General features: G+C 45.5%; 7 protein-coding genes across 11 annotated transcripts; 3 read left to right on the top strand and 4 right to left on the bottom strand.

The window, feature by feature from the left end:
• Positions 1-518: 518 nt before the first annotated feature.
• On the bottom strand, positions 519-3,445 carry LOC6626307 (2-acylglycerol O-acyltransferase 2-A). 2 transcript variants are annotated; one of them, XM_015174104.3, is made up of 7 exons: positions 3,354-3,445; positions 2,076-2,338; positions 1,909-2,006; positions 1,718-1,849; positions 1,302-1,643; positions 1,040-1,239; positions 519-970 (listed from the first exon to the last, which is right to left on the bottom strand). In XM_015174104.3, the coding sequence occupies exons 2-7, from the start codon at positions 2,202-2,204 to the stop codon at positions 813-815; spliced, it is 1,059 nt and encodes a 352-aa protein (XP_015029590.1). In that variant the 5' UTR covers positions 2,205-2,338; positions 3,354-3,445; the 3' UTR covers positions 519-812. The 2 variants fall into 2 exon arrangements, with proteins under 2 accessions (XP_015029590.1, XP_070066596.1); XM_070210495.1 differs by lacking the exon at positions 3,354-3,445 and adding an exon at positions 2,702-2,722.
• Positions 3,446-3,546: 101 nt separating this feature from the next.
• Samtor (S-adenosylmethionine sensor upstream of TORC1) lies at positions 3,547-4,664 on the top strand. The gene has a single exon (XM_002048749.4). The coding sequence runs from the start codon at positions 3,681-3,683 to the stop codon at positions 4,581-4,583; it is 903 nt and encodes a 300-aa protein (XP_002048785.1). The 5' UTR covers positions 3,547-3,680; the 3' UTR covers positions 4,584-4,664.
• Positions 4,628-6,949, bottom strand: LOC6626305 (transcription factor grauzone). Its single transcript, XM_002048748.4, has 4 exons — positions 6,809-6,949; positions 5,495-6,753; positions 5,042-5,432; positions 4,628-4,978 (listed from the first exon to the last, which is right to left on the bottom strand). The coding sequence occupies exons 1-4, from the start codon at positions 6,926-6,928 to the stop codon at positions 4,697-4,699; spliced, it is 2,052 nt and encodes a 683-aa protein (XP_002048784.1). The 5' UTR covers positions 6,929-6,949; the 3' UTR covers positions 4,628-4,696.
• A 241-nt stretch (positions 6,950-7,190) lies between these two features.
• GLaz (Glial Lazarillo) lies at positions 7,191-11,216 on the top strand. Of its 3 annotated transcripts, none has more exons than XM_070210497.1 (5): positions 7,191-7,319; positions 8,286-8,711; positions 10,395-10,549; positions 10,612-10,684; positions 10,784-11,216. In XM_070210497.1, exons 2-5 carry the CDS (start codon positions 8,568-8,570, stop codon positions 11,054-11,056), a joined length of 645 nt encoding a protein of 214 aa, XP_070066598.1. In that variant the 5' UTR covers positions 7,191-7,319; positions 8,286-8,567; the 3' UTR covers positions 11,057-11,216. The 3 variants fall into 3 exon arrangements, with proteins under 3 accessions (XP_070066598.1, XP_002048783.1, XP_070066599.1); XM_002048747.4 differs by having other exon boundaries at positions 7,195-7,493; XM_070210498.1 differs by having other exon boundaries at positions 7,202-7,235.
• Positions 11,217-12,528: 1,312 nt separating this feature from the next.
• On the bottom strand, positions 12,529-15,244 carry Nrk (Neurospecific receptor kinase). Its single transcript, XM_002048745.4, has 4 exons — positions 14,628-15,244; positions 14,294-14,573; positions 13,993-14,235; positions 12,529-13,931 (listed from the first exon to the last, which is right to left on the bottom strand). Exons 1-4 carry the CDS (start codon positions 15,021-15,023, stop codon positions 12,664-12,666), a joined length of 2,187 nt encoding a protein of 728 aa, XP_002048781.2. The 5' UTR covers positions 15,024-15,244; the 3' UTR covers positions 12,529-12,663.
• A 138-nt stretch (positions 15,245-15,382) lies between these two features.
• On the bottom strand, positions 15,383-16,525 carry ND-MWFE (NADH dehydrogenase (ubiquinone) MWFE subunit). 2 transcript variants are annotated; one of them, XM_032435720.2, is made up of 3 exons: positions 16,337-16,525; positions 16,071-16,157; positions 15,383-15,578 (listed from the first exon to the last, which is right to left on the bottom strand). In XM_032435720.2, exons 1-3 carry the CDS (start codon positions 16,433-16,435, stop codon positions 15,474-15,476), a joined length of 291 nt encoding a protein of 96 aa, XP_032291611.1. In that variant the 5' UTR covers positions 16,436-16,525; the 3' UTR covers positions 15,383-15,473. The 2 variants fall into 2 exon arrangements, with proteins under 2 accessions (XP_032291611.1, XP_015030382.1); XM_015174896.3 differs by lacking the exon at positions 15,383-15,578 and adding an exon at positions 15,681-15,787 and having other exon boundaries at positions 16,337-16,516.
• Positions 16,526-16,744: 219 nt separating this feature from the next.
• On the top strand, positions 16,745-22,331 carry TppII (Tripeptidyl-peptidase II). The gene is made up of 14 exons (XM_002048744.4): positions 16,745-17,052; positions 17,116-17,235; positions 17,300-17,636; positions 17,692-17,997; positions 18,059-18,302; positions 18,672-19,226; positions 19,291-19,412; positions 19,476-19,632; positions 19,694-19,899; positions 19,955-20,118; positions 20,183-20,294; positions 20,359-21,357; positions 21,421-21,751; positions 21,807-22,331. Exons 1-14 carry the CDS (start codon positions 16,999-17,001, stop codon positions 22,177-22,179), a joined length of 4,080 nt encoding a protein of 1,359 aa, XP_002048780.2. The 5' UTR covers positions 16,745-16,998; the 3' UTR covers positions 22,180-22,331.
• The last annotated feature ends 183 nt before the right edge of the window (positions 22,332-22,514 follow it).

Consider the following 22,514-nt stretch of genomic DNA (forward strand, 5'->3'; position numbering starts at 1 on the left):
CTTCTGAAATTGTATTTTAGAATTTCCTAGCACATTGATTTGTGTATATTCGTAGATAATTTATATAATTTAGTAATGAAGCCAACTACAATTAATTAGTAGAATTTCATTTGATGTCGTTTCTCCCACTCACTTTTGCTTTTATCTAAATATCTTTTATGAACGGTGATTGGTTGCTAATGAGAAATTAAATTAATTGTACCTTACTCGAAAGTTCTGCGATTGAATTTAGTGTAGCATAATATTGTATTTTTAAAATTCCTTATACATAGTTGTTAAACCAAAATTCTATATAGTATATACAAATGAGAAAAAGTTAATGAACTAAAACTTGAAATGGATTAAAGATTATGGCACAAGCGCAAAAGCAAAATTTAGTTAAGTTTTCCAATATGAAATTTGAAACCTCCTTTTCATTTTTTTTTTTTTTGTATATAATATTTATGTACGAAGCAACAAATTTAATTGGTAAATTAATAATAATAATATTAATAATAAAAAGAACATACGCTTTCGTTAAAATTAACCAACTAACCTTTTTTATTATTGTGTATAATTAACTAAACGCTAAACATAGATCAATGCTTATAACAAATTGTATTTAGATTAATCACTTAACATCACTTTTGCGCATCTAACAATTGCAACTTGTTTGTTTTTCAGTTTATTTTCAATTGTTGCGTTACGCTCGAAGTCATTTGAAAAGTAACGCCTTCAGTTTTAAGTGTGACCGAATTTGGCTGCATAGTAAATGCCAATGTGGCAATTTTGTGGGCAAGTTGGCAGCTCCGCGAAACAGTTATTCCGTGCGTTTAGTGTATTACAAGTTGTGTTTTTGTGGCGTTCGGCATATATTTATCTTTATACTGATCAAACATGCGCTCCAGAGCCTCCATTACCTTGCCGTGCAGCTCATCAACATACGCCGGATCCGGCTGTGCGCTCTGCACCACATCAATTGGCGCGCCAACTAAAGCAATGAACCAGTTCGCATTAAAACCCGAGATCGAAAGTCTTTTAAGCCCAGCTGAGCACTTACCAACTTGCACGATGGGTCGACGGTAGGGCACAAAGCCAAAGGTATAGTTGAAGAAGCCCCGGCCCACGGGAATCAGCGGCGATATGCCCGTCAGCTTCTTGACCATCGTCTGCAGCCGGCGCAGCAGCGAGTCCGGCGGATTGTCCACCTGATCGAAGATGTCGACTTCTCCAAAGGAAATGGTCGGCACAATCGACGAACTGCTCATGGGAGAGTGAATGCCGTGAATGTGCGTGCAGTTATCGCAGTCAGCCGTACTCACCCCGTGCGTATGGCCATCTTCACGAAGCCCTTGCGATTCTTCAGCGTAAGAATGTATTTGCCGGGATGCGAATCGAGCGCCTCCTGTGCGCCGCCAACCAAAATGGCCACAGCATTCGATGTGAAGCCATCACGATTGTCCGAATGCTTTGGGTCGTTGGACTTTGTCAGATAATAGACCAATGACTCCTTGGACACGGACACCAAGCCCCACCAGCGCAGCAAATCTCGCAGAAAGGGTATCACGAAATGCTGATCGAGTGTCGCCACCTTGGGACGCACCTGGGGAAAGTGCTGCAGCCAAAGGCTAATGTCCAGGCCCATATTGATGCAAATGCCGGTGCTACGAGTGGGTAAGTTAGCATACATATATATATATATATATATATAGCTGATAAGTTATCTGCATGTAGTTACCCAAGAATGCCGTGCGGAAAGCTGGCCAATATATAGTTTCTGTTGGGCGGCAGCTCCGCGGTCTTCACCAATTGCACAGGAAAATAATTACGATATATGCGGTACAGACAGTTCGTGCGGTTCAGCATCCAGCTAGATAAATTTATAAACATTAGCAGTGGGCGGGGGGGAGTGTGTAGGGGGAGACGTACCCATTGCCGTCCATGGCGGAGTAGGTGCGTTTGTGCTCGATATATATGTAGGCCGTATAGATTACCAGAAGAGTGCGTACAACAAAGCCGCCAAAGTACTGCAAAAGTTCATAATAGTAGACAGTGAAAACTTGGTCTTAACGGACAACTGGCTTGCGGCTACTTACCAGGAGTAGGGCCATGATCAGGAACGATGTCAGAGGCAGCGTGAAGAAGAACAAGGTGAAGAGGCCCGTGACCAGAGTCTCCAAGCGACGCTTGGGCGGCACTTTGACGGGCGCCCACTCGATCTTCATGTTGTACGGCGGAGTAGTGTGTGGCGAGGAGACTTGAGCAGCGGCAAGCGTTCGAGTTGATGACCCTTCGGCAACTGAACTGTTCCGGCAATGCCCGATGCGTTCTTAACCGTATCGCCAGCCGTCGCAAATCGCTGTTAACATTTTAAGAACAAATTTCAGTGATTAGTTAGCGATAAGTTTTGCGATTGATAAGCAGAGGCAAAGAAAGGCAAACCGCATGCCAGGCACATAACTACATTGCCTTCCATCCGTGCCCGTAGATCGAAGACAACATTTTACATGGGTTTCGTTTCGTTTTCGATTAGCAAAGCCTTATCAATTGGCGAATGCCTAATTCAACAATTAACTATTCACTTAACTGAATTGGGCTGTAAATCAGCTTGCTTTGCCGTATACAGAACAACTTATATAGAGTACAAAGAGTGCGTCGTGGCTGTCATATTCATGTTGCCATAGGCATAAAAAAACCACATGCATATATATGCGTCACATACATTGTGTGTGTGTGTGTGTCCGTGTGTGTGCGTGTCAGTCGTGACCTTTAGAATGATATACTTTGAGAACTATGAACATATGTATCTGTATCGCGCTCTTTCTTCCGCTCGCAACAGTCTAGCCTGGCGTGAAATTGTGTTGTGTATGGTCAATGTGTTTGGATCTGATAAGGGGGACAACGCTTCGTCTGTCGACTCTTATCAATATGTGTACAGATGTGAATTGGAATGGGTTGATCTGCTCGGTTTACGAGCCTATCCCATTATTTGCTTGCTCATGTTCGCTTACTCTCCAGCTGAATCATTTGAGTAAGTAAATAACATATTACACATGTTATTGTTGTTGTTGTTGTTATTAGCACACGATCGGCTCTCTACTTATCATTATCATACCGGGTGTACTTGATATATTTGTAATTAGTGATTCCAGCTCAATGGAAACCGGTGCAAGCCATATGCATTTGCATAACATTTGATTAGTCATACTGTTTATTTGAAGCGTTCACAAAATTAGATTAACTAAAATACCAGTGGGAACATTATTTTTAGCTTTATTGCTGTAAAAAACAACTGAGACACGCTTTTCCTAAATATGTGTATACAGAAAATTCCAAAAGTCGTTTCGTGTTTCCCAATTCACAAAATTACACACCCGATCAATTAGCCCTCTTTCTATATTGTTGAAATATATTTAAATCCGATGCGATCGTTGGAGAATCACTTTTTGTTTTGAAAAAGTTGCCGTTTAGCCAGCTGGCCAGTGTGACCTAAAAGTGCGGCACTAAAAATGCCAAAGATAATCTGCAGCTGGTCATACTTTTGTTGATATGCGCTGTTGCGCCTTGTTGGTAATGTATACATGTTATACAGTGGTGGCAAACATAGAATACAGGTATACAGATGTGTAAATATCGCTCATCTCAATTATATACACACACACACACATTTGTTGCGCCTTGGATGAAAATAAACAAAAACCATGGCCACCGAGGAGCATCAACGCTTGGCGAATATTGTGAAGAGCTGCCACGATAGCTTGAGGCAACTCACCAAATTATACGGAGCAGAGCGCGCCTGGCAGGAGCACACCGGACCGCACAATGCTAAAAAGCTGGCTGAATATGCAGATGCAATGCAGCAACTTGCTGGCATATGGGAATCAAATACCAACAAGACGGAGCTGCAAGCGCGCAGTCGCATCAAGTGGACCATCGACTATATAACCAAGTATTTCTACACCGAGGGCATCTATCTGCAGAAGCGCCAGCGGGAGCAGCGTTTGCTGGCGTCCTACAACGAACTGGCAGATTCTGAGTGTGCATACATGGATGAGCCGCCGGACAGAGTGCGTCTGTTGGATGTGGGCAGCTGCTTCAATCCGTTTGGCAATATACCGCACCTGGAGGTGACAGCCATTGATCTCTGCCCGGCACCGGGCGCTCTTGTGCTGCAGGGCGACTTTCTGACTGTGGACGTAGATGCCACTCTAAAGCAACCAGAGATAAGTAATCAGAGTGTGAAAAAGTTACCTGCTGGCTACTACCACTGCGTCATATTTAGTCTCCTACTGGAGTATATGCCCAGTGCCGAGCAGCGTCTGCTTTGCTGCCAGAAGGCCTACGAGTTGTTGGGTCCCGAGGGCATACTAGTCATCATCACACCCGATTCACAGCATGTGGGCAAAAATGCCAGTATAATGAAGAACTGGCGCTTTGCTCTGGCCAAGCTGGGTCTGTTGCGCGTTCGCTTCGAGAAGCTGCCGCATATCACTTGCATGGTCTTCCGCCGGGCTATCAGTCAGCATTTGTCCCAGCACTGGGCCAGCGTGCACCGAGAGGAGGGCATTTGTGAGACAATCCGCATTCCACAGGATGAGCATTAATTGAAATAATAGATGTCTTATATGCAAACTGTTATCTATGGATGTACTTGTATGAAGTATATTTATGAGTTCCTTCTTTTATCTATTTCTATGTCATAAATACTTATTAAATACTATTGCAGTTGTGATTCCTGCTTTGGGGCGTCCGCGGTGGGCTCAGCGGTTTGCGTGAATAGCGCTGGGCCGGCGCTGCTGGTCTGACGCTTCTTCATGGCCGTTGTTGCGCCCACCGCTTGCTGCATTATGTTGGGCGGCAGCGGCTTCTTGCGATCCGCCTCCCATTCGGCGCGATGCAAACGTTGCCGATGCTTGTACATGTTGGCATTTGAAAAGAACGTCTGTGGGCAATTGGGACAGGTGTACAACACCTCGCCCGTGTGCGTGGAAGTGTGTTCCTGTGAGCAAACAGTTGATTAGCATTGTTCCTCTAATTTCTATGTTTAAAGGTCTTCACTTACTCTCAAATCCTGTGGCCGCTTGAAGGCCTTCTCACACATGGTGCAGCGGAACTTTCTTTCGCACTGATGATTGTGATAGATATGGCGTTTGAGTGCGCGCGAGTTGGTCGACTTTTTATCGCAGATGTGACAGCGATGCTCGCCGCCCGGCGGTTCGTGCACTGTGCTCATGTGCTGCTTGAGACCGGACAAATGGCGCAGCCAAGTGCCGCATATCTCGCACTGCACCGGGTCGGGCTTGGGACGTGGCTTATCGGAATGCTCCAGTTCATGGTGTTTCTTTAGATTGGCCTGAGAGCGTAAGGTTTTGCCGCACTTATCGCAGATGATGGCAGTCTCTGGATCGTGCATATAGCGTAGATGTTCCTTCAGCTTGCGCTCTGTGGGCACCCTGTAAGAAAATAGGCATTCCGGATTAGGCACAGTTGGGAGATCGTGCAAAGTAATGCTAACTTCTTATTGCACTCGGGGCAGGTGTATTTGAAATCCGATTTGGGCACATGCTTGGACACATTGTGATACTCGACAGCAGCCTTTGTGGTGAAGCATTTGGGACACTTGTCGCACTGGTACATACGCTTATCCTTCGCATCCGCTTGAGGATTCGTGTGCGTTTGCTCGTGCGTCTCCAGCGATTTCGAGTCCTGAAAGACTCGGCCGCATTGTGTGCACATAAAATGCTCTGGATTCTTGTGCACCAGCACATGCTCAGCCAGAGCCCGGCGTATGTGAAACTTGCGACCACAGCAGGCTATGAAGCCGCTCTCAATGTTGTGGGACATGCGCTGATGGCGACGCATGTCGCCGAAGTTGGGCACCAGCAGATTGCACATATGACATGGCAGCTTCTTGAAAAAGTCAAATATAATCTCATCGAATTCGTTTTGCTGTGCTTTACGCTTCTCGATCTCCTCTCGGCTCATGCGCACAGGCGGCACCAACGGCTTGGGACGCTTGCGATACTTTTTGGGCTTGACTACAATGCGTTTGGGTATTTCCGCATAACGTTCTTCTGGCTCAATGTCGGGCAAACTATTGCCGGAGTCACTGTCGCTGCTCTCGCTGGAACTGGCACTGTCCTCAGTGCCCAGCAATGCCTCGGCTGCGACAAACTCCCTGTCATCATTATCATGCTCTTCTTCCGATTCGAATTCCTTCTTCATGCAGGTTGGCGGTGATTCTGGCGGCGTTTTTGAACGGCGTCCACGTCGAGAGCTCCGGCGCAGCTGTCTTCCCTTGGCTGTAATTGGTTTATCGCTCGCTGCTGCTTGCTTTGCAGGCGTTTTTAGGTCCAGGAACTCAGCCAACGGTATGTCGCCATCCGAGTCACTGGCGAGCATCGGCTGCTCGTTTTTAATGCGCCGCTTAGCACTGGCTGGATATTCAGCACAGGTCCGTTTTGTTGCACTGCTCTTCTCTGCCAGCACCGGCTCCTCGAGCATTTCAAGCTTGGGCAGCGGCTCCAATTCGTTCACCTCTACCTTGACATCGCCAGTTGCAAAGAAGTCCTCGGCCAGGGCATCCAGTTCTCCCCCAAAGGCGAGAGGATTGGCTGCCTCCGATTCGTCGCAGAATTCGATGGGCACATTTTTGACATCGCAGCGTCGTTCCTGGTGGGCATTGTACACACGTTGATAGAACTCATTGAAGCTGCTGACGCACTCCCAGCACTGGCGGCAAATCTCCTCCTGCTCGCCGCCTGCGCTGCTCAGCTGCAAAAAGTTAAATCAAAGCAAATGTGCAACTAGCACGAAATCGCGCCCTTACCTCCAGCCAAAAGTGTTTGTTTATTGTTTTGCAAATGTTGAGCCGCGAACCAGCCTCGGAAAATATCTTATACGATTCGCCATTCTTGCAGCACCCAAAACAGAGCACGCATGCTGCCATGGCCTAGTCTATTGCCTTGTGTTCGTTGCAATAGCTTATGCAGCCGCCATTTGCTAATAGCAAAAACAAATTTGTTTAAAAACAAAAATTTGTTTCTTTTTTTGTTGACAGTCGACAAATTTGTGGAGGTCGGATGATGCCCGAAAAAGTAAAGTTGCTATCGATTTTTCTGCCAGTGTGTGCCCTCTCGTTAATCGATAAAAATATCTTAAGCTACAACGGTCACACTGATGTGAATTCAAATGCCATTACGATAAACATCAGTCAGTACGTTTTCAACGGTCGTGTGGTGTGGTTGTAGAAGAAAGTCAGTTGACGCAACAAAAATTTGAAATAGACTTTCTAGCCCGACATATAACGAACAAATGCCAAAGAACGCGCAGTCTAACATGTAAACAAAAAGATAACAACTAAAGCATTGTACAACGAGACGCACACAACAACTACGACTATTAAAGTCAATTGAATTATTAAATAAAAAAAAAAAAAAAGAAACGACAAAAACAGCATAATTTTGCAATTGCCTTGGCGTCTGAACAGTGCCAGGCAACTTTTATGACTATATGTAATTGAATGATTCGTTTTTGCGTTTTTTATTTATTGTCTGTCTGCAGAATTAACACTTTTTTTCTCGCTCGTGTGTTTGGATGTTAAATTTGTCGCTCGGTTGGCCAATTGCCGATTTTCATTGCCTGTTTTTCAATGCGTTAATTGTTACAAAATACAAAACAAACTTCCTTCATTTGGCATGTGGAAATTGTGGAATTTCTTTTATGTTTGGCCAATTGTAGTTGTTACAGTTGACTTGAACTTGGGCCAATTCAATTGCATTTGTTGTTCAATAGCAGCTGGTTTGCAATGAAAACAAGCTGCATGACACATTTGCAGCTACAGTCAACTTCCTTTATTAGACCTTTTACTTTTGTTTATGAATGAATGCGCAACAGTTGCGTGCTGCACACAAATGCCTATTCACTGGATTGCCACCAACTAGTTGCAGTTGCATTCCGCATGGACTTGCCACTTGCAACGGGCTCGATGTGCGGGATCTATGCGGCAGCCGGTTCGCTACGCTTCGCATCGCTGAGCCTAAGCCTGGGGCCTGCTCTGGTCTGGTCTGGTTTGGTTTGGAGTTTGTTTTGGATTTTCTTTTACGTAACGCCTAGCCAGGCACGAGCCAACCTAGTTAGCAATATTTGTATGTGTGTGTATGTGTGTGTGTGTGTGTGTTTCATTTTCACTCTTTATATTTTTGTTGCACTTGCCGAAGCAGTCAACGCAGCCAAAGTCCAGCATGACTCGAGCATAGAGCAGCACGTTTTTATTATCGCACATTTCTTCTACGGAATATTAATAGGTACATCGAGCAACAACAACATTAACAACAACAATAACAATAACAATTACAAGCAACAAAAGCAAAACAAAACTCGACCCAGCGCATCGCTTTGAGGAAACTGAATTCCAACTCCCGCGTTCATTGGCCAACTGACATCCAAATCGGAAGTTCTGCTGCGCATAATCAAGTGGATCGGCCATAAATTAAACATTCTATACAGAACAGACGCAGCATATTCAAATTGCCGGAGAAACTGTGCCAATCCTTAAGCCAAAACGCGTTAATTATTTCGTTTACAAAATGAGCGAACGCATGTTTTGCACAATTTGGCGATTTTCGCTATTGTCGTCAGTTTTATTGCTGACATTCGTGGAGCAGGCGAATGCCTATGGATTTGGACGTTGCCCGAAGTATCCATCGATGCCAAAGTTCAATATGAGTCGAGTAAGTTCCACTGTACATGCAATCCCCCAGCCCAAATGGACTACAACAATAAAACTTAATACATATATCAATTTTTGGCACTGCTATAAACAACAAAAAGCTGTGAAATTTTCCATTAATTAGTACAAGGCGTCGGCCGGAGCATTGTTTTTTTTTTTTTTTTTATTATTATTTTTTATAGATTGTGCATAAAGATGAACTTGAGCCAATTTGAGGTCTGCAACAATGTAAAAGTGCAAACCAGTTTAGAGCAAAGCAGATTTAAAAAAAAAAACTTAATAAACTTTTTAGGCACATACATACATATCTATATTTGTTCGTCTCGTAGTCACCAATGGCAAACAATCCACTTCTTTAACATATTCAAGAAGCCATCAAGCGAACTACTTGAGACCATGTCCAAGCCGACGACTTCATTGGCACGCCAAGGACAACAACAATGAGACCAAAGATCAAAGAGATCTTCTCGTTGCTGCTGTTAATTTTTTTTTTTAGCTGAACAAACTAGAAAATTGCCTTAATCAATTTAGCTGCCCAATTACATTAATCATACGAGGGGAGGGGGACTTGCATGTAAACGCATTCACTTGACCGCCTTGAAATCACTCGGAGTTCCATTCGCGTAAAATGAACAAATTACCATATCCACAGCATAATAGGCAAGTGAGAGCTACGAACAAAGCGCAGCTCTTAGAGATGATCGCTTTTTAGACTGCGACTGAAGAAAATTTAAGTAGAGAATCTGTCGAACGGGATTTTCAAATCTAAATGTTAAATTTACAAGCTGCTTGTAACTCCCTGCTGCTTGCCACATAAAAACCTTCGATTATAAAGTACAAAGTCATGTAGAGAATTTTTTTAGAGCTATTTTCAAATCTAAATGTTGAATTTACAACCTGCTTGCAACTCCCTTCTACTTTTCACATCAATCCCTTTGAAGCAGATCGTGTGTGCTTTGTGTCACGTGCAAATTAAATTAAAGAATCTCTTGAAACTCATTTTCAAATGTAAATGTTAAATTTACAAGCAACTTGTAACTCCACTCTGCTTGCCACATCAATCCCTTCGATTGTAAAGTGTAAAGTAAAGTAAAGAATATCTCGAAAGTTATTTTCAGACCTAAATGTTAAATTTACAACCATCTTGCAACTCCCTTTAACTTGCCACATTAATCCCTTTAAAGCAGATCGTGTGTACTTCGTGTCACGTATTCAGCTCCAGCTATGCTTGGAGGCTGCAGTAGCTCTTATCTCGCTGCGGGCAGCTATTAATTGGATAAGTTGACGCTTCCAATTGAGCTGCTGATAAGCGTGAATTTAGCTTGACATGGTTCGCTTAGGGGGGCAAAGACCTCGAGCCCAAGAATAATTATCCACTGAGGGCTTTATGACAGCCACCAGCCACCAGCCACCAGCTGGCAGTTATCAGTGGCATCGGCTACTGGGCAATGTTTAAGCGCTGCCAGCACTGAAACCAGTTTAACGATAAATAAAAACTCTTGAAATGTTTATGTTTTACGCAGGGAGTGGAGGCAGTTGTTGTTTTTTTTTTCTGCTTCTCGTTTTTTGTATAATAGTAACCCAGTTAAATGCTTACTCATCGCCCCAAAGAGAAACGCAGGCCGCAGATCTTATTGAACTTATTTCTAATGCCTGCGTCCAATTTGTATTTAAACTATTTCAGGTGCTGGGCCACTGGTTCGAGGTGGAGCGTTCATTTTATTTGCCAGAAATTGCCTCGGGCTGCACCACCTTTGAGTTCCAGCCTTACAGCAAGGCGGAGCTGTCGAAGTTCAACAATTTCAAGCTGGAGGTGGCCATCAAAACAGTCAATCGCATGTAGGTAGAGAGTTTCGCTTATTTTAGTTATTATTTTGTTATTTTATATGCATTTTCCTTAGCACTGGTAATCCAAATGTTAATCTGGGCTATGCCACGCCGGAGAACAGCAAATCCTCCATAATGGACTTTAAGGTATGTGTAGCATTTATTTCATTTCTCATTTGGGTGGGGGCTATATCATCATGGACATCACCTCATCCTGGACAACATACTGACTATGTGAAATCTTAGTTCAACACGCGTTTCCCGGAGGTGATTGCCCGTCTATTACCCGGCTCTGGCAAATACCAGGTGCTCTATACGGACTACGATAACTATGCCATATTGTGGTCTTGCGGCAGCATCGGCTCCCTCGGCTATGCCGATCAGATCTGGATATTGGGACGCGAAACGGACTTTGTTGTGGAGATTCGCGAGAAAATCTACGATGTGCTCAAGCGACTGTCCCTCGATCCGGAGCGACTGGTGATAAGCAAAAACACCAACTGCCCCAAACTGCACTGATTCAATGCCTTTCCATATATTTATATATAACTATATAACTGATTGTTTAAGTATCATATATTGAGTCTATTGTATAGATTATAGGCCTTAGGTTGCTGTGATATCGCAAAGTAGAGCTCTGTTTTGCTTTGCGAAACAAATATAAATATGCGAAATTTAATATTTGAGCACGATATGGGTGATTCCTGGCCAGCAGAGTTCCCTCCCCGCCAATTATTATGAATACTCTAATTAATTTCGTGTATGCACCTAGAACCTGCCCATCCGCAAATTAAGAGAAATTATTTTAGTCGCAGTACGAGAACGAATCGCGTAGGAAACATGTCGAAATTGTGGATATTGCTGCTGTTCGCATTGCTTCTCAATGGGCTGGAGATGCCGTTGGCGCGAGGAGGAGGAGGAGGCGGTGGTGGCGGAGGACACGGCGGTGGAGGCGGAGGACACGGTGGTGGAGGGCATGGCGGCGGAGGTCGTGGCGGTGGCTTTGGAGGTGGACGTGGCGGAGGAAGACCTGGTGGATTTGGAGGCGGTCGTCCTGGAGGCTTTGGAGGCGGTCGTCCTGCCGGTTTCGGTGGCGGACGGCCTGGCGGCTTTGGCGGTCCACCAAGAGGTGGCTATGGGCGACCATACGGTGGTTATGGCCGTCCCTACGGCGGCTATGGCTATGGAGGCTATCGACCCTATGGCTACGGTGGCTTTGGACTCGGCGTTCTGCCGCTACCCGTTCCCGTGCCATATCCATGTCGACGTCCATATTCGTATGACTATGACTATTACAACGGCTACTACTGCTGATAGAAGAATCAAAGAGAAGAGGGCTTTTGTTTTGTTTTTTTTTTGATTATGAAAGGTATATATTATACAAATTACATCAACATTTCAGTTACAAAGATTATTATGTAAATGTCCTAAGAAATTGAGGCTGTAGACAGTTCTCTAAATAGTTTATATATCATATTCCTTATTGTTTGATGGTCTTCGGTGTTTGTTGTGATTCGTTTCCAAGAGTGGGCAGTGCGGACCGCTCTCTAGTGATAAATACCGAGTATAGCACACCGGCTTCCCGGTGCACTTGAGCTTAACTCTAATAAAAACCGATTGGCATTCAATCTATATATATATATATATATATATGTAAATATGTTTGCAGTTAATTAAACATATTTTGTCTACGGACTAGATATGAGTACGAGTACCAATAAAATGGCTGACTTAATGCATTCGTTGTAAAAAGTAATATCATAATGATAATAATCATAATATAATATCATAAATTATCATAGTAATTATAATATTTGCAAGTAGAGATACAAAGAGCCATTAAATAACTAGCAAAAGGATAACGTCAGACATGTAATCAAGAGGAAACAGCTTTGAAAATTACAAGATACAAAAGTAAAGTCCTCTCAGGAATAGTTCCACGGAATATAAAAACAAAAGGAGAAATAACTAAAACTTATATGTGTGTGTAATTTGTGCGTCTGCTCCGGAAGACAGCTTGGAGAGCATTTGGATTACGGATACGGATTCGTTGAGAATGTCTGAAACAGTGACGGAATAATTTCGATTTATATTTGCTGGCTAGCAGATTCGTGGTTGGATGCATCCTAGAGCATCGCCTTGCACTCGCTCTCAGCAATGCTGTGCTGGATGCAGTGATTGATTTCCGCGAAGCCAGGTCGTTCGCTGGGCTTGCTATTCCAGCAGCGCCGCATTAGAGCGTAAACGGAGAGCGGTGTATTGTCCGGACAGCCGAGCACGTTGCCCTCCTTGATGTACTTGATGACCTCGGCGTGCGTCAGGCCAAAGTAGGGCTGCAGAGCAAAGGAAAATATCTCCCACAAGCAGATACCAAAAGCCCACACGTCCGATTCCAGCGAGAACTTGTTGTACAGAATGCTCTCAATGGGCATCCAGCGTATGGGTATGACATCGTTCTCATCGCCCTTGTAATAGTCCTGCAGATAGATCTTGTGCGAGAGACCGAAGTCCGCTATCTTGACGGTCATGTGCTCATTAATGAGGCAGTTGCGTGTGGCCAAGTCGCGATGCACAAACTTGCGCTCGGCCAGGTACAGCATGCCGGAGGCCACATCCGAGGCCATGTGAAGCAGCTGCAGCTCATCCAGCTGCTGTCGATTGCGTGTCTGCACCTGATGAGTCGCATACGGCGAGCAGGCGCGCAGGAATTCGCTCAAATCCCCTGGCGACATGTACTCGAACAGCAGACACATGGGTCGACCCAGGGCACAGACTCCCAGCAACTTTACAATGTTGGAATGATCGAACTCGGCCAGCAGACAGGCCTCGCGCTCAAAGTCCGTTTGCATTTGTTCGCTGGCATCATCCTTCAGCATCTTGACGGCCACCAGCAAGTCTTCGTTACCCGGAACCAGACCCGGCGCCTTGGCCTGAAAGACGCGCCCAAAGGCGCCCTGGCCCAACGAGCGTACATAGACAATCTCACCACGTGGATACTCCAGCTTCTCCAGGCGAGCATTTAGTTTTGTCTTCGGCTCCTGCACCGCAGCCGTGGTCGTCAGCATGACGCAATTGCTGTGTATGGTCGCAGTGCTGCGTATGGTGCCGCACTTGAGGCTAGTAGGAGCATAGCCCGTCGAGCCGAGGGTCTCCCGACTGGCGGACAGATTGCAATCACCGCGCACGGAGGCGCCGCATTCCCCATGCGCTGCCTGCGACGGCTGCGAGTAATCCTTGTGCTTGGACAGTTTGTAAGCCAACAGTATGATCAGATGCAATGCCACAATGCCAATGAAGCCGATGCCTGCCAGCAGGAATATCATCGAGGGCGTAAAAAACTCCTCCATTTTAATGGGTGTGTTCAGATCCTTGGCATTGGGATCCACATAGTCAGCTGCAAGTGAAAGGAATGCACTTAGATTTGGCGATGGATTCAATGTCCAGAGTCAACCTACGGCAAAGGGGTATATCGCAGTGTTGCCAGCGCACAGATTCGTCCAGGGTGTAGCACCAAGGTGCCGGCTCCTCACCGCCGGCATTGCGACAGTAGTTCTCGCCCTCGGTAAGCTGTGCAAAGACCAGCGGCGGTTGTATGTGCTTGTGCGGATGCTGTGTATCCCAACGCTGGCAGGGTATGCCCGACTTGGTTACATTCATAGTGCCCAGATAGTAGCGCCCGTTGCCATTGCGACAGTCATCTACAGGGACGCAAGATTAGTGCCTGTGGCAAGCGAATCCGTTGCTGTTAATACTCACAGCTGACCTCCGACTCCTTGATTTCGGCGAGGCCTATGTACGAGCAGCTGGAACGGCGCATGCTGGCATCATAATGCGGCAGCGCCGTGCAATTGGGTAGCCTGAAGTGAGCCCGACTCTTGAGGAACATATTGCGCTCCCTCTTCTCCTCAATCAATACCCAGTCGTTGTAGCAGAACTGTAGGTGCGTGGCCTGGCAATCCTCGAAGCAAAGCGGCGCCTTGATAGTGCGTCCGTTCTCGACATGGCAGCGTGGAAACGCATAGGCACAAAGCATTTTCTGGAAGGCAAGAGAAATAAGTTACTTGAAGATGCCTTGGTCATGTGATACTACCTCAGCCGCCTCGCGGCACAGGCCCGTCAGATCGACAATTAGCTCCTCCCAGAGCGCTGTGGTGATCTGCTCGTTGTGCCAGCCGCCAGTTGGATCCTCCAGACTGTACCACACGGGACCGCTAATGAACTGTTTGCACACTTTGCCATTATACGGCGCACAGTAGCCCTTCTCCTCCCGCTCCCGCTCGCGGTCACGCTCGTAGTCTGTGCTGTGGTGTCGCTGGTGGTGGCGTCGCGCCGGCTCCTCCGTCTCGATGGCGTTCAGTGAGTTGGCATTCGCTTCGCATGTAAACAATAACATGCAAATAGCAACGGCAACAACAACAACAAGCACAGAAATAAAAGTTTGGCCACCTCTGGCCCCAAGCCTGACAGCCCCCAGCCCGGCCGCCATGGCTGCCACCCCTTGTGGTATGTGTCTGTATATGTAAATACTTATGCAGGAAGCTTTCGTTTTGCGTTTTGTTTGCCTTCCTTTGCCGAAATTTTAACGGTCGTCTTTTAGGCGCCCTTTAACAAGATTTCACGCATTTTTTATGTTTTCTATTTAGAGAATTACTAAAGCACTTTTTTGAGATGCTGGCGGCACTTTATAGTAAAAATATAAGCTCATCGAACTCTATACGCCGTACTGTGCGCTCGGCACTCGCCTCTGTCGACGCCTTTTTCAGAATACCACAAAAGTTGACAACCCAATTGGGGGAAGCGTCCCCATAGGGGTGGTTTTCCATACGAGCACAAGAACAGGGTTGTTTGTTGCGCGGCAAACCTCGAGTTTATTCTAGTTGTTTACAATCTACCTTAAGTCACAAATCATTTGGAATAGTCAACATTTTTTTTTTAACTACTGTTTGGTTTCTTTCTTCTTCTCGTCTTTCTTCTCCTCCTTTTCCTCCTTCTTCTCTTCCTTTTTCTTCTCTTCTTCTTCGTCCTCAATCTCTTCCAGGCCCTGTAAATAAATGCCCTTGAGAATCGGTAATAGACACTAGATTCTACGAAACTACTAAACGAGCGCAACCTGCTAAAAAAAACCCTAACTAAAAGATATAACTTTTCAATTTCGTACTGTAAATTTATTCACTTTTTGCACTTAAGCTTAACAGAATTTCAACTACGTTACATTTATTTTTTAGACTCATCTGGTATAGCATGGAGACCCTGTAAAATAATGAGACGAATTCTCAATTTTTTAAAATTTGAAGATAAGCTTATGAGGTTGGTTAGGAAATTCGTGCAACGTAAGGGTTAAATGAGAAAACATGGGCATGGACAATTTGTGAATATGGCATAAAGAAGTGAATAATGAATAATATAGGGATTATATGAAGAACGTGACATATTACAAATAATGAAATGAAACTCAATCAACATAGTTAAACAAATGAAACAGGTCGATAATAGTTGGCATGCATAGGAAACTAAAATTAGAGATATCACTTACGTTCATAATGTAGGGATTGTTGGTCAGTCGGAAATCGCGCTGGTACATAACACGGTCGAATCGTTCATCCATATTGCGGCGATAGGCCTACATATAAATTACAAAATTAAGCATAACAGTTGAAAGTGTGCAGCGGTTTTAGTAGAATTTGGATGCGTTTGGCAACATTGGTGGCGCGTTTAAATCATGTTTAATAAATTATGTTTAGTGCCCAATCAACGGAGAATATTATATAAGAATTTTGTTTTGCTGCAACAGACACTTACATTGCCCAGAGTCAGCTTCTGCAGGCCGTACATTGCGTATATGGGCACAGAGAGAGCCACGGTGATGATAGCCGCGCTAGGTATGATTTCAAACCACATTTTGACTGAGACACCAAAATTATTATGATATTTTGTCACAAAAAAACACGGCCAAATGACGGTGGCAGACAGCTGTTATGGTCGGTCGGCTATCGATGTATCGATATACTCTAACAGAAATCGTAACAGCTATTGCATGAAATTAAAGTCAGTGTGTAAAACATTTTATTGTTTTTAATATGTTGTTGTAAGATGTTGGTTATTATGTTGGTGTTTTCTGTTATGTTACTAACCAATTAATTCGCGGCATAAGCAAAACAGTTACAATTCGATAATTAACTTGGCTGGCGTTGCTACACTGTTAACAGAGCAGCTGAAACATGTAAAGTGTGGCAACGCCACACCCCCTCAAATATACATACGTATGCAAAGGAGAAGACGAATTACCGCAAAATCATTTTATTAAAGGTGCATCGAAGCTAGAAAGCAGACAACAGTCGACATACCAATCACGTGATAGAAAGGATATCATTTTTGAAGTGCACATCGATCAAACCCAAAAGAAGGATATACAAAAAATCATTAAAAACGACAAGAACAGCGAACAAAAAATATTAGAAAATATGGCAAGCGATTTAAGCGGCATTGTCGAGTCATCGTTTCCCACGGGTGCATTGGTACGTATACATACATATAAGTATTGACTTTGCATAAAAAAAGTTATTTCTCAATTTCGCCAGGTACCGAAAGCGGAGACGGGCGTGCTGAACTTTTTACAAAAGTATCCGGACTACGATGGCCGAGATGTAACAATAGCTATCTTCGATTCCGGGGTGGATCCACGTGCAACCGGACTTGAAGTAAGTTTCCGTCAGTCAAGAGTTCTCTTATATCCTTTTCATTTATTTGCCACTTCTTTTATAGACGCTTTGCGATGGCAAAACGCTGAAAGTCATTGAGCGCTATGATTGCTCGGGCTGCGGCGATGTGGACATGAGCAAGAAGGTGACGCCAAGTGAGAAGGGCACCTTCAAGGGTCTGTCGGGTCGCTCACTAAAGCTCAGTGCGGAGCTGTTGGCTCTTAACACAGACAAGGAACGTGCTGTACGGGTGGGCCTGAAGAGCTTCAATGATTTAGTGCCAGCAAAGGTGCGCGACAACATTGTTGCTCAGGCAAAGCTGAAGAACTGGGACAAGCCACACAAGATGGCCACAGCTAATGCAAGTCGCAAAATAGTTGAATTTGAATCTCAAAATCCAGGTAAGTCAAAGGCAATTCCACTGAGTCACGCTTAACGCTATTGTCTATTTCGTAGGCGAAACTCCCAAGCTGCCCTGGGACAAAAAGATAATTAAGGAGAACCTAGATTTTGAGCTGGAAATGCTAAACACTTATGAGAAGCTATACAACGAGGTCAAGACCTCCTATGACTGCGTGCTCTTTCCAACCGAAAATGGCTGGTTGACCATCATAGATACAACAGAACAGGGCGACTTGGAGAAGGCACTGCGGATTGGCGAATACACCAGGACACATGAGACCAAGAATGTCGATGATTTCCTCTCGATTTCGGTAAATGTCCATGACGATGGTAACGTGCTAGAAGTGGTGGGCATGTGCTGTAAGTACAATAAACATTTAGTTCCATTCGTAGCTAAATGTCTTTATTTGTCTGCATACAGCGCCGCATGGCACGCACGTAGCATCGATTGCCAGTGGCAATCACAATTCCAGGGACATTGATGGTGTGGCGCCTAATGCCAAGATAGTGTCCATAACCATTGGCGACGGCCGTTTAGGCTCTATGGAGACGGGCACGGCGCTCGTTCGCGGCATTACGAAGGTCATGGAGCTGTGCCGTGAGGGCCGACGCATTGATGTGATCAACATGAGCTACGGCGAGCACTCAAACTGGTCGAACTCTGGGTAAGCACTAGCTACCATGTAGCAGATTTTAGCATTACAATTGTGATTTTAGCTTGTTTGAAGAGCTCAATTCGTCTGTCGATAAAAAGCGCAGAAGAATCAAGATTAGTGCTCCGAGGTAAATCGAATGACATACCCAATCCCGCATCCCAACAAACTACCCAATCCCACACGTATTGCATTACACAAATACGTCTCGATCCGAGCAGTTGTCTGTGTTTACTTTCGTCTCGCTGCGAAATCTCTTACTCAATAAACAAGCTCCAATAAACACTCATATTTGTTTAGGTTGATAAAACAAACGAGTCAGCGTTATAAGATCTTTGGATTCTTGGCACTTTTCAACTGTTATACACTATGTCTTTGCAGCCGTATTGGTGAGCTGATGAACGAGATTGTCAATAAGTATGGCGTCGTCTGGGTTGCTTCGGCAGGAAATCATGGACCGGCGCTCAGCACCGTCGGCACTCCGCCGGACATCAGTCAACCCAGTCTGATAGGTGTCGGGGCCTATGTCTCGCCGCAGATGATGGAGGCAGAGTATGCGATGCGTGAGAAGCTTCCCGGCAACGTATACACATGGACATCACGCGATCCCTGCATCGATGGCGGACAGGGCGTGACGGTGTGCGCACCCGGCGGCGCCATTACATCCGTCCCGCAGTTTACCATGAGCAAGTCGCAGCTGATGAATGGCACAAGCATGGCGGCACCACACGTAGCCGGTGCAGTGGCCTTGCTCATCTCTGGCCTGAAGCAGGAGAATATTGAGTATTCGCCCTATAGTATTAAGCGCGCCATTAGCGTGACGGCTACCAAACTTGGCTATGTGGATCCTTACGCACAGGGCCATGGACTGCTAAACGTGGAGAAGGCTTTCGAGCATTTGCTTGAGCATCGGCAGTCTAAGGACAACATGCTGCGGTGAGTATTGCTAGTTTTAGTCATTGATATCGTCTATAGTTTTTGCCTCCTCTGCTCGCTGCAGCTTCTCTGTGCGCGTGGGCACCAACCAAGCTAAGGGCATTCATCTACGCGAAGGCGTGCAGCGCAAGTTCGTTGACTTCAACGTCAACATCGAGCCGGTCTTTTTCAACGACAAGGAAGTGGGTGAGTTGTATATTGAAGTGATCTTCAAATTCATCTTCTTATAACTGTGAGCAATACCTGCAGATCCCAAAGAGAAGTTCAATTTCAATGTGCGTCTTAGCCTCTTGCCCTCGCAGCCATGGGTGCAGTGCGGCTCTTTCCTGGACCTCAGCTACGGCGTACGCTCTATTGTGGTCAGAATTGATCCGACTAGCTTGCAGCCAGGCGTGCACAGTGCTGTGTAAGTAGCTGCCGCTTGTGCTATCTATAATTCCTTTTAATTTATATCTCCACAAATGCAGGGTTCGTGCCTACGACACGGACAACGTAAGGAAGGGTCCATTGTTTGAGATACCCGTTACTGTGGTGCAGCCCCATGTGTTGGAAGACAACCAAAACACGCCCATCTACGAGCCTGCCTCAAATAGGGCCGACAAGAGCGTTGAGTTTCAGCCCAATACTATTCAAAGGGACTTTATTCAAGTGCCGGACAAGGCCACCTGGGCAGGTGTGTGCCCATGCAAAAACTATAATGAGTTGATAAACCTTTATATACGTTCTAGTGCTGCGGCTGCGCATAACTGATCCCAATCGGGGCAACGACATTGGAAAGTTCTTCTTGCACACGAATCAACTGCTGCCGAATCAATCGTGCCGCAAACTGGAAACCATGAAGATAATTGGCGTCAATTCGGAATTTGAGGCCACGGCCACCTTCCGTGTTAAGGTAAACTGAGCAGCAATTAAAGATCGTCTATAAACGAGGCAATTATTCAAATCCCCTCTTGCAGGCCAACAGGATACTGGAGCTGTGCATAGCCAAATATTGGTCGAATCATGGGCAGAGCCATTTGAAGTACAGCCTTGAGTTTCACGGCGTGGCTGCCCTAAATCCCAACGCATGTAAATATGCTTCCAGAACCGAGTGCTAAATTGCTTTTTAATGTTACGTTTTATGCTATTTTAGATGTCATGCACGCTGGTCGTGGCATACACAAGCTGGAGATTGGAGCGTTGGTGGCGGAGGAGATTCAACCACTGCTGCAGCTCAAGAATGCCGCAGTTGTGCTCAAGCCCACCGAGGCAAAAATTTCGCCATTGAGCGCGACACGCGATGTCATACCGGAGGGCAGGCAGGTCTATCAAAATATTCTTGTCTACAATCTGAATGTAGCGAAGGCAGCGGAAGTAGCGTTGTATGCGCCTCTGTTCAACGATTTGCTGTATGAAGCCGAATTTGAGTCGCAGATGTGGATGCTTTTCGATGTGAACAAAACTCTGGTTGCCACCGGCGACGCGCATTCTCACACGTTCTTTACGAAGCTGGAGAAGGGGGAGTATACGGTGCGGCTGCAGGTGCGTCACGAGAAGCGCGAGTTGCTCGAGAAAATCTCAGAGGCCAATCTTATTGCGGCCTACAAGTTGGCCAATATGCTCTCGTTCGACTTTTACGACAGCTACAATCAGTGTATTATCAGTGGCCGCAAAATTACATCTGCCAAGGTGCGTGAGACTACCAAAATGCTCTATATTGCACCCATTGCTCAAGAGAAGCTCACAAAGGCAAATTTGCCGGCGCAATGCGCCTGGCTTGCCGGCAACCTAATCTTTCCGAAAGATGAGGGCGGCCGTCGTATTGCCCTGCATCCCTTCACCTATATACTGAATCCGGCCGAAAAGAAATCAACCGCTAATGGCGCCGCCAATGGAGCTGCTGCTAATAATGCCAGCCCGGCGGCGGCCGCCGCTGTCACCGCCAATGGAGCTAAACCGAAGGCAGCAGCCACGCCCCAGGGTGCAACAAGCGCTGCGAATTCAGCTGGCGGTGATGGTGTTACACTGCAGAGCGAAGTGCCCGCCAACGGAGGCGGTGGTGCGCCCAGTTCTCCCCAAAAGGGCAAGACCAGCGCCGACGACTATGCCGAGAGCCTGCGAGATTTCCAATGCTCTCACATTGCCAAGTGTGGTAAGTACAGGACCCCGATGGACACCAAGTGTGCACAGCTGTTCACTTTTTGTATATTTTTAGAACTGGAGAAGGCTGAAAAAATATACAACGATGTTATTGCTGCACATCCCAAGCATCTTCCGGCACATCTGCAGATGATCCAAAACATCGAGTCGAGCGAGCTGAAGAGCCAACTACCGTTCGCCTTCCTCGCTGCCCAGCAGAACTCAAACAAGGAGGGTGACAACGCCAACGTGGATAAGCCAAAAGAGGATCAGCAGAAGCAGCGCTCTGCCTTGGAGCGCATTGTAAAACTTGCAGATATTGTAATCAAAGAAACTGATGCCGATGCCCTGCTCTCATACTATGGAATTAAGAACGACACACGTCCAGATGCGGCCAAAATCAAGACGTAAGTAGATGAATGCGAAATCTGGGCTTCAATCCATATCAATATGACATTTTAGCAACATGGACAAACAGAAGAATAATCTCATCGAAGCCTTGAGCAAGAAGGGCATTGCACTCGCCAAGCTGTGTGTGCTCGAAGACAATCTCAAGGATCATTTGGCCGAGCTGAACGAAGTGTACACGGATATCATTAAGTTTATTGATGCGACCGATACCAAGGCCATCCAATTCGCCATATGGCATGCCTATGCGCACAATCATTACGGACGGATGTACAAATATGTGACAAAGATGATTGAGGATAAACGCACACGGGAACTCTTCGAGGAGATGGCGGCCATCAACAGCGCTTTGGGATATGAGCATACCAAAGCTGTTATAGATCGTATGGCTGTCACTTACTTCCCAGGCGGCTTCCGTTTGTTTTAAGTGATCGTTGGCAGTTTTTATGCAATTAGCAAAATAACCTTTACAATTTCACATTTAAATCTAATCACTGTTTTATTTCTATTGCAAGCCATGAAGTAATCAATTATATATAATGTACATGAACTCAGTATGCTTCCAATTTAAAAACAAAACAGGTGTGTTTGTCTTGTATATTTGCAAAAATAATTCGTTTCTAATTTTTGTTTCGTGCGCGTGCACAGTTTGTTATACCGCAAGTTCAGCTTTCAATTTGCGATTCATGTGTTTTTTTAAATGAAATATTTGCAAGTTCATATTTGTTTATGATTGGTTGTTTTTGAGGCTTGCACAGCTGT

The sequence above is a fragment of the Drosophila virilis genome, chromosome 5 (genome assembly GCF_030788295.1).
Source record: "Drosophila virilis strain 15010-1051.87 chromosome 5, Dvir_AGI_RSII-ME, whole genome shotgun sequence".
Classification (NCBI taxonomy): domain Eukaryota; kingdom Metazoa; phylum Arthropoda; class Insecta; order Diptera; family Drosophilidae; genus Drosophila; species Drosophila virilis.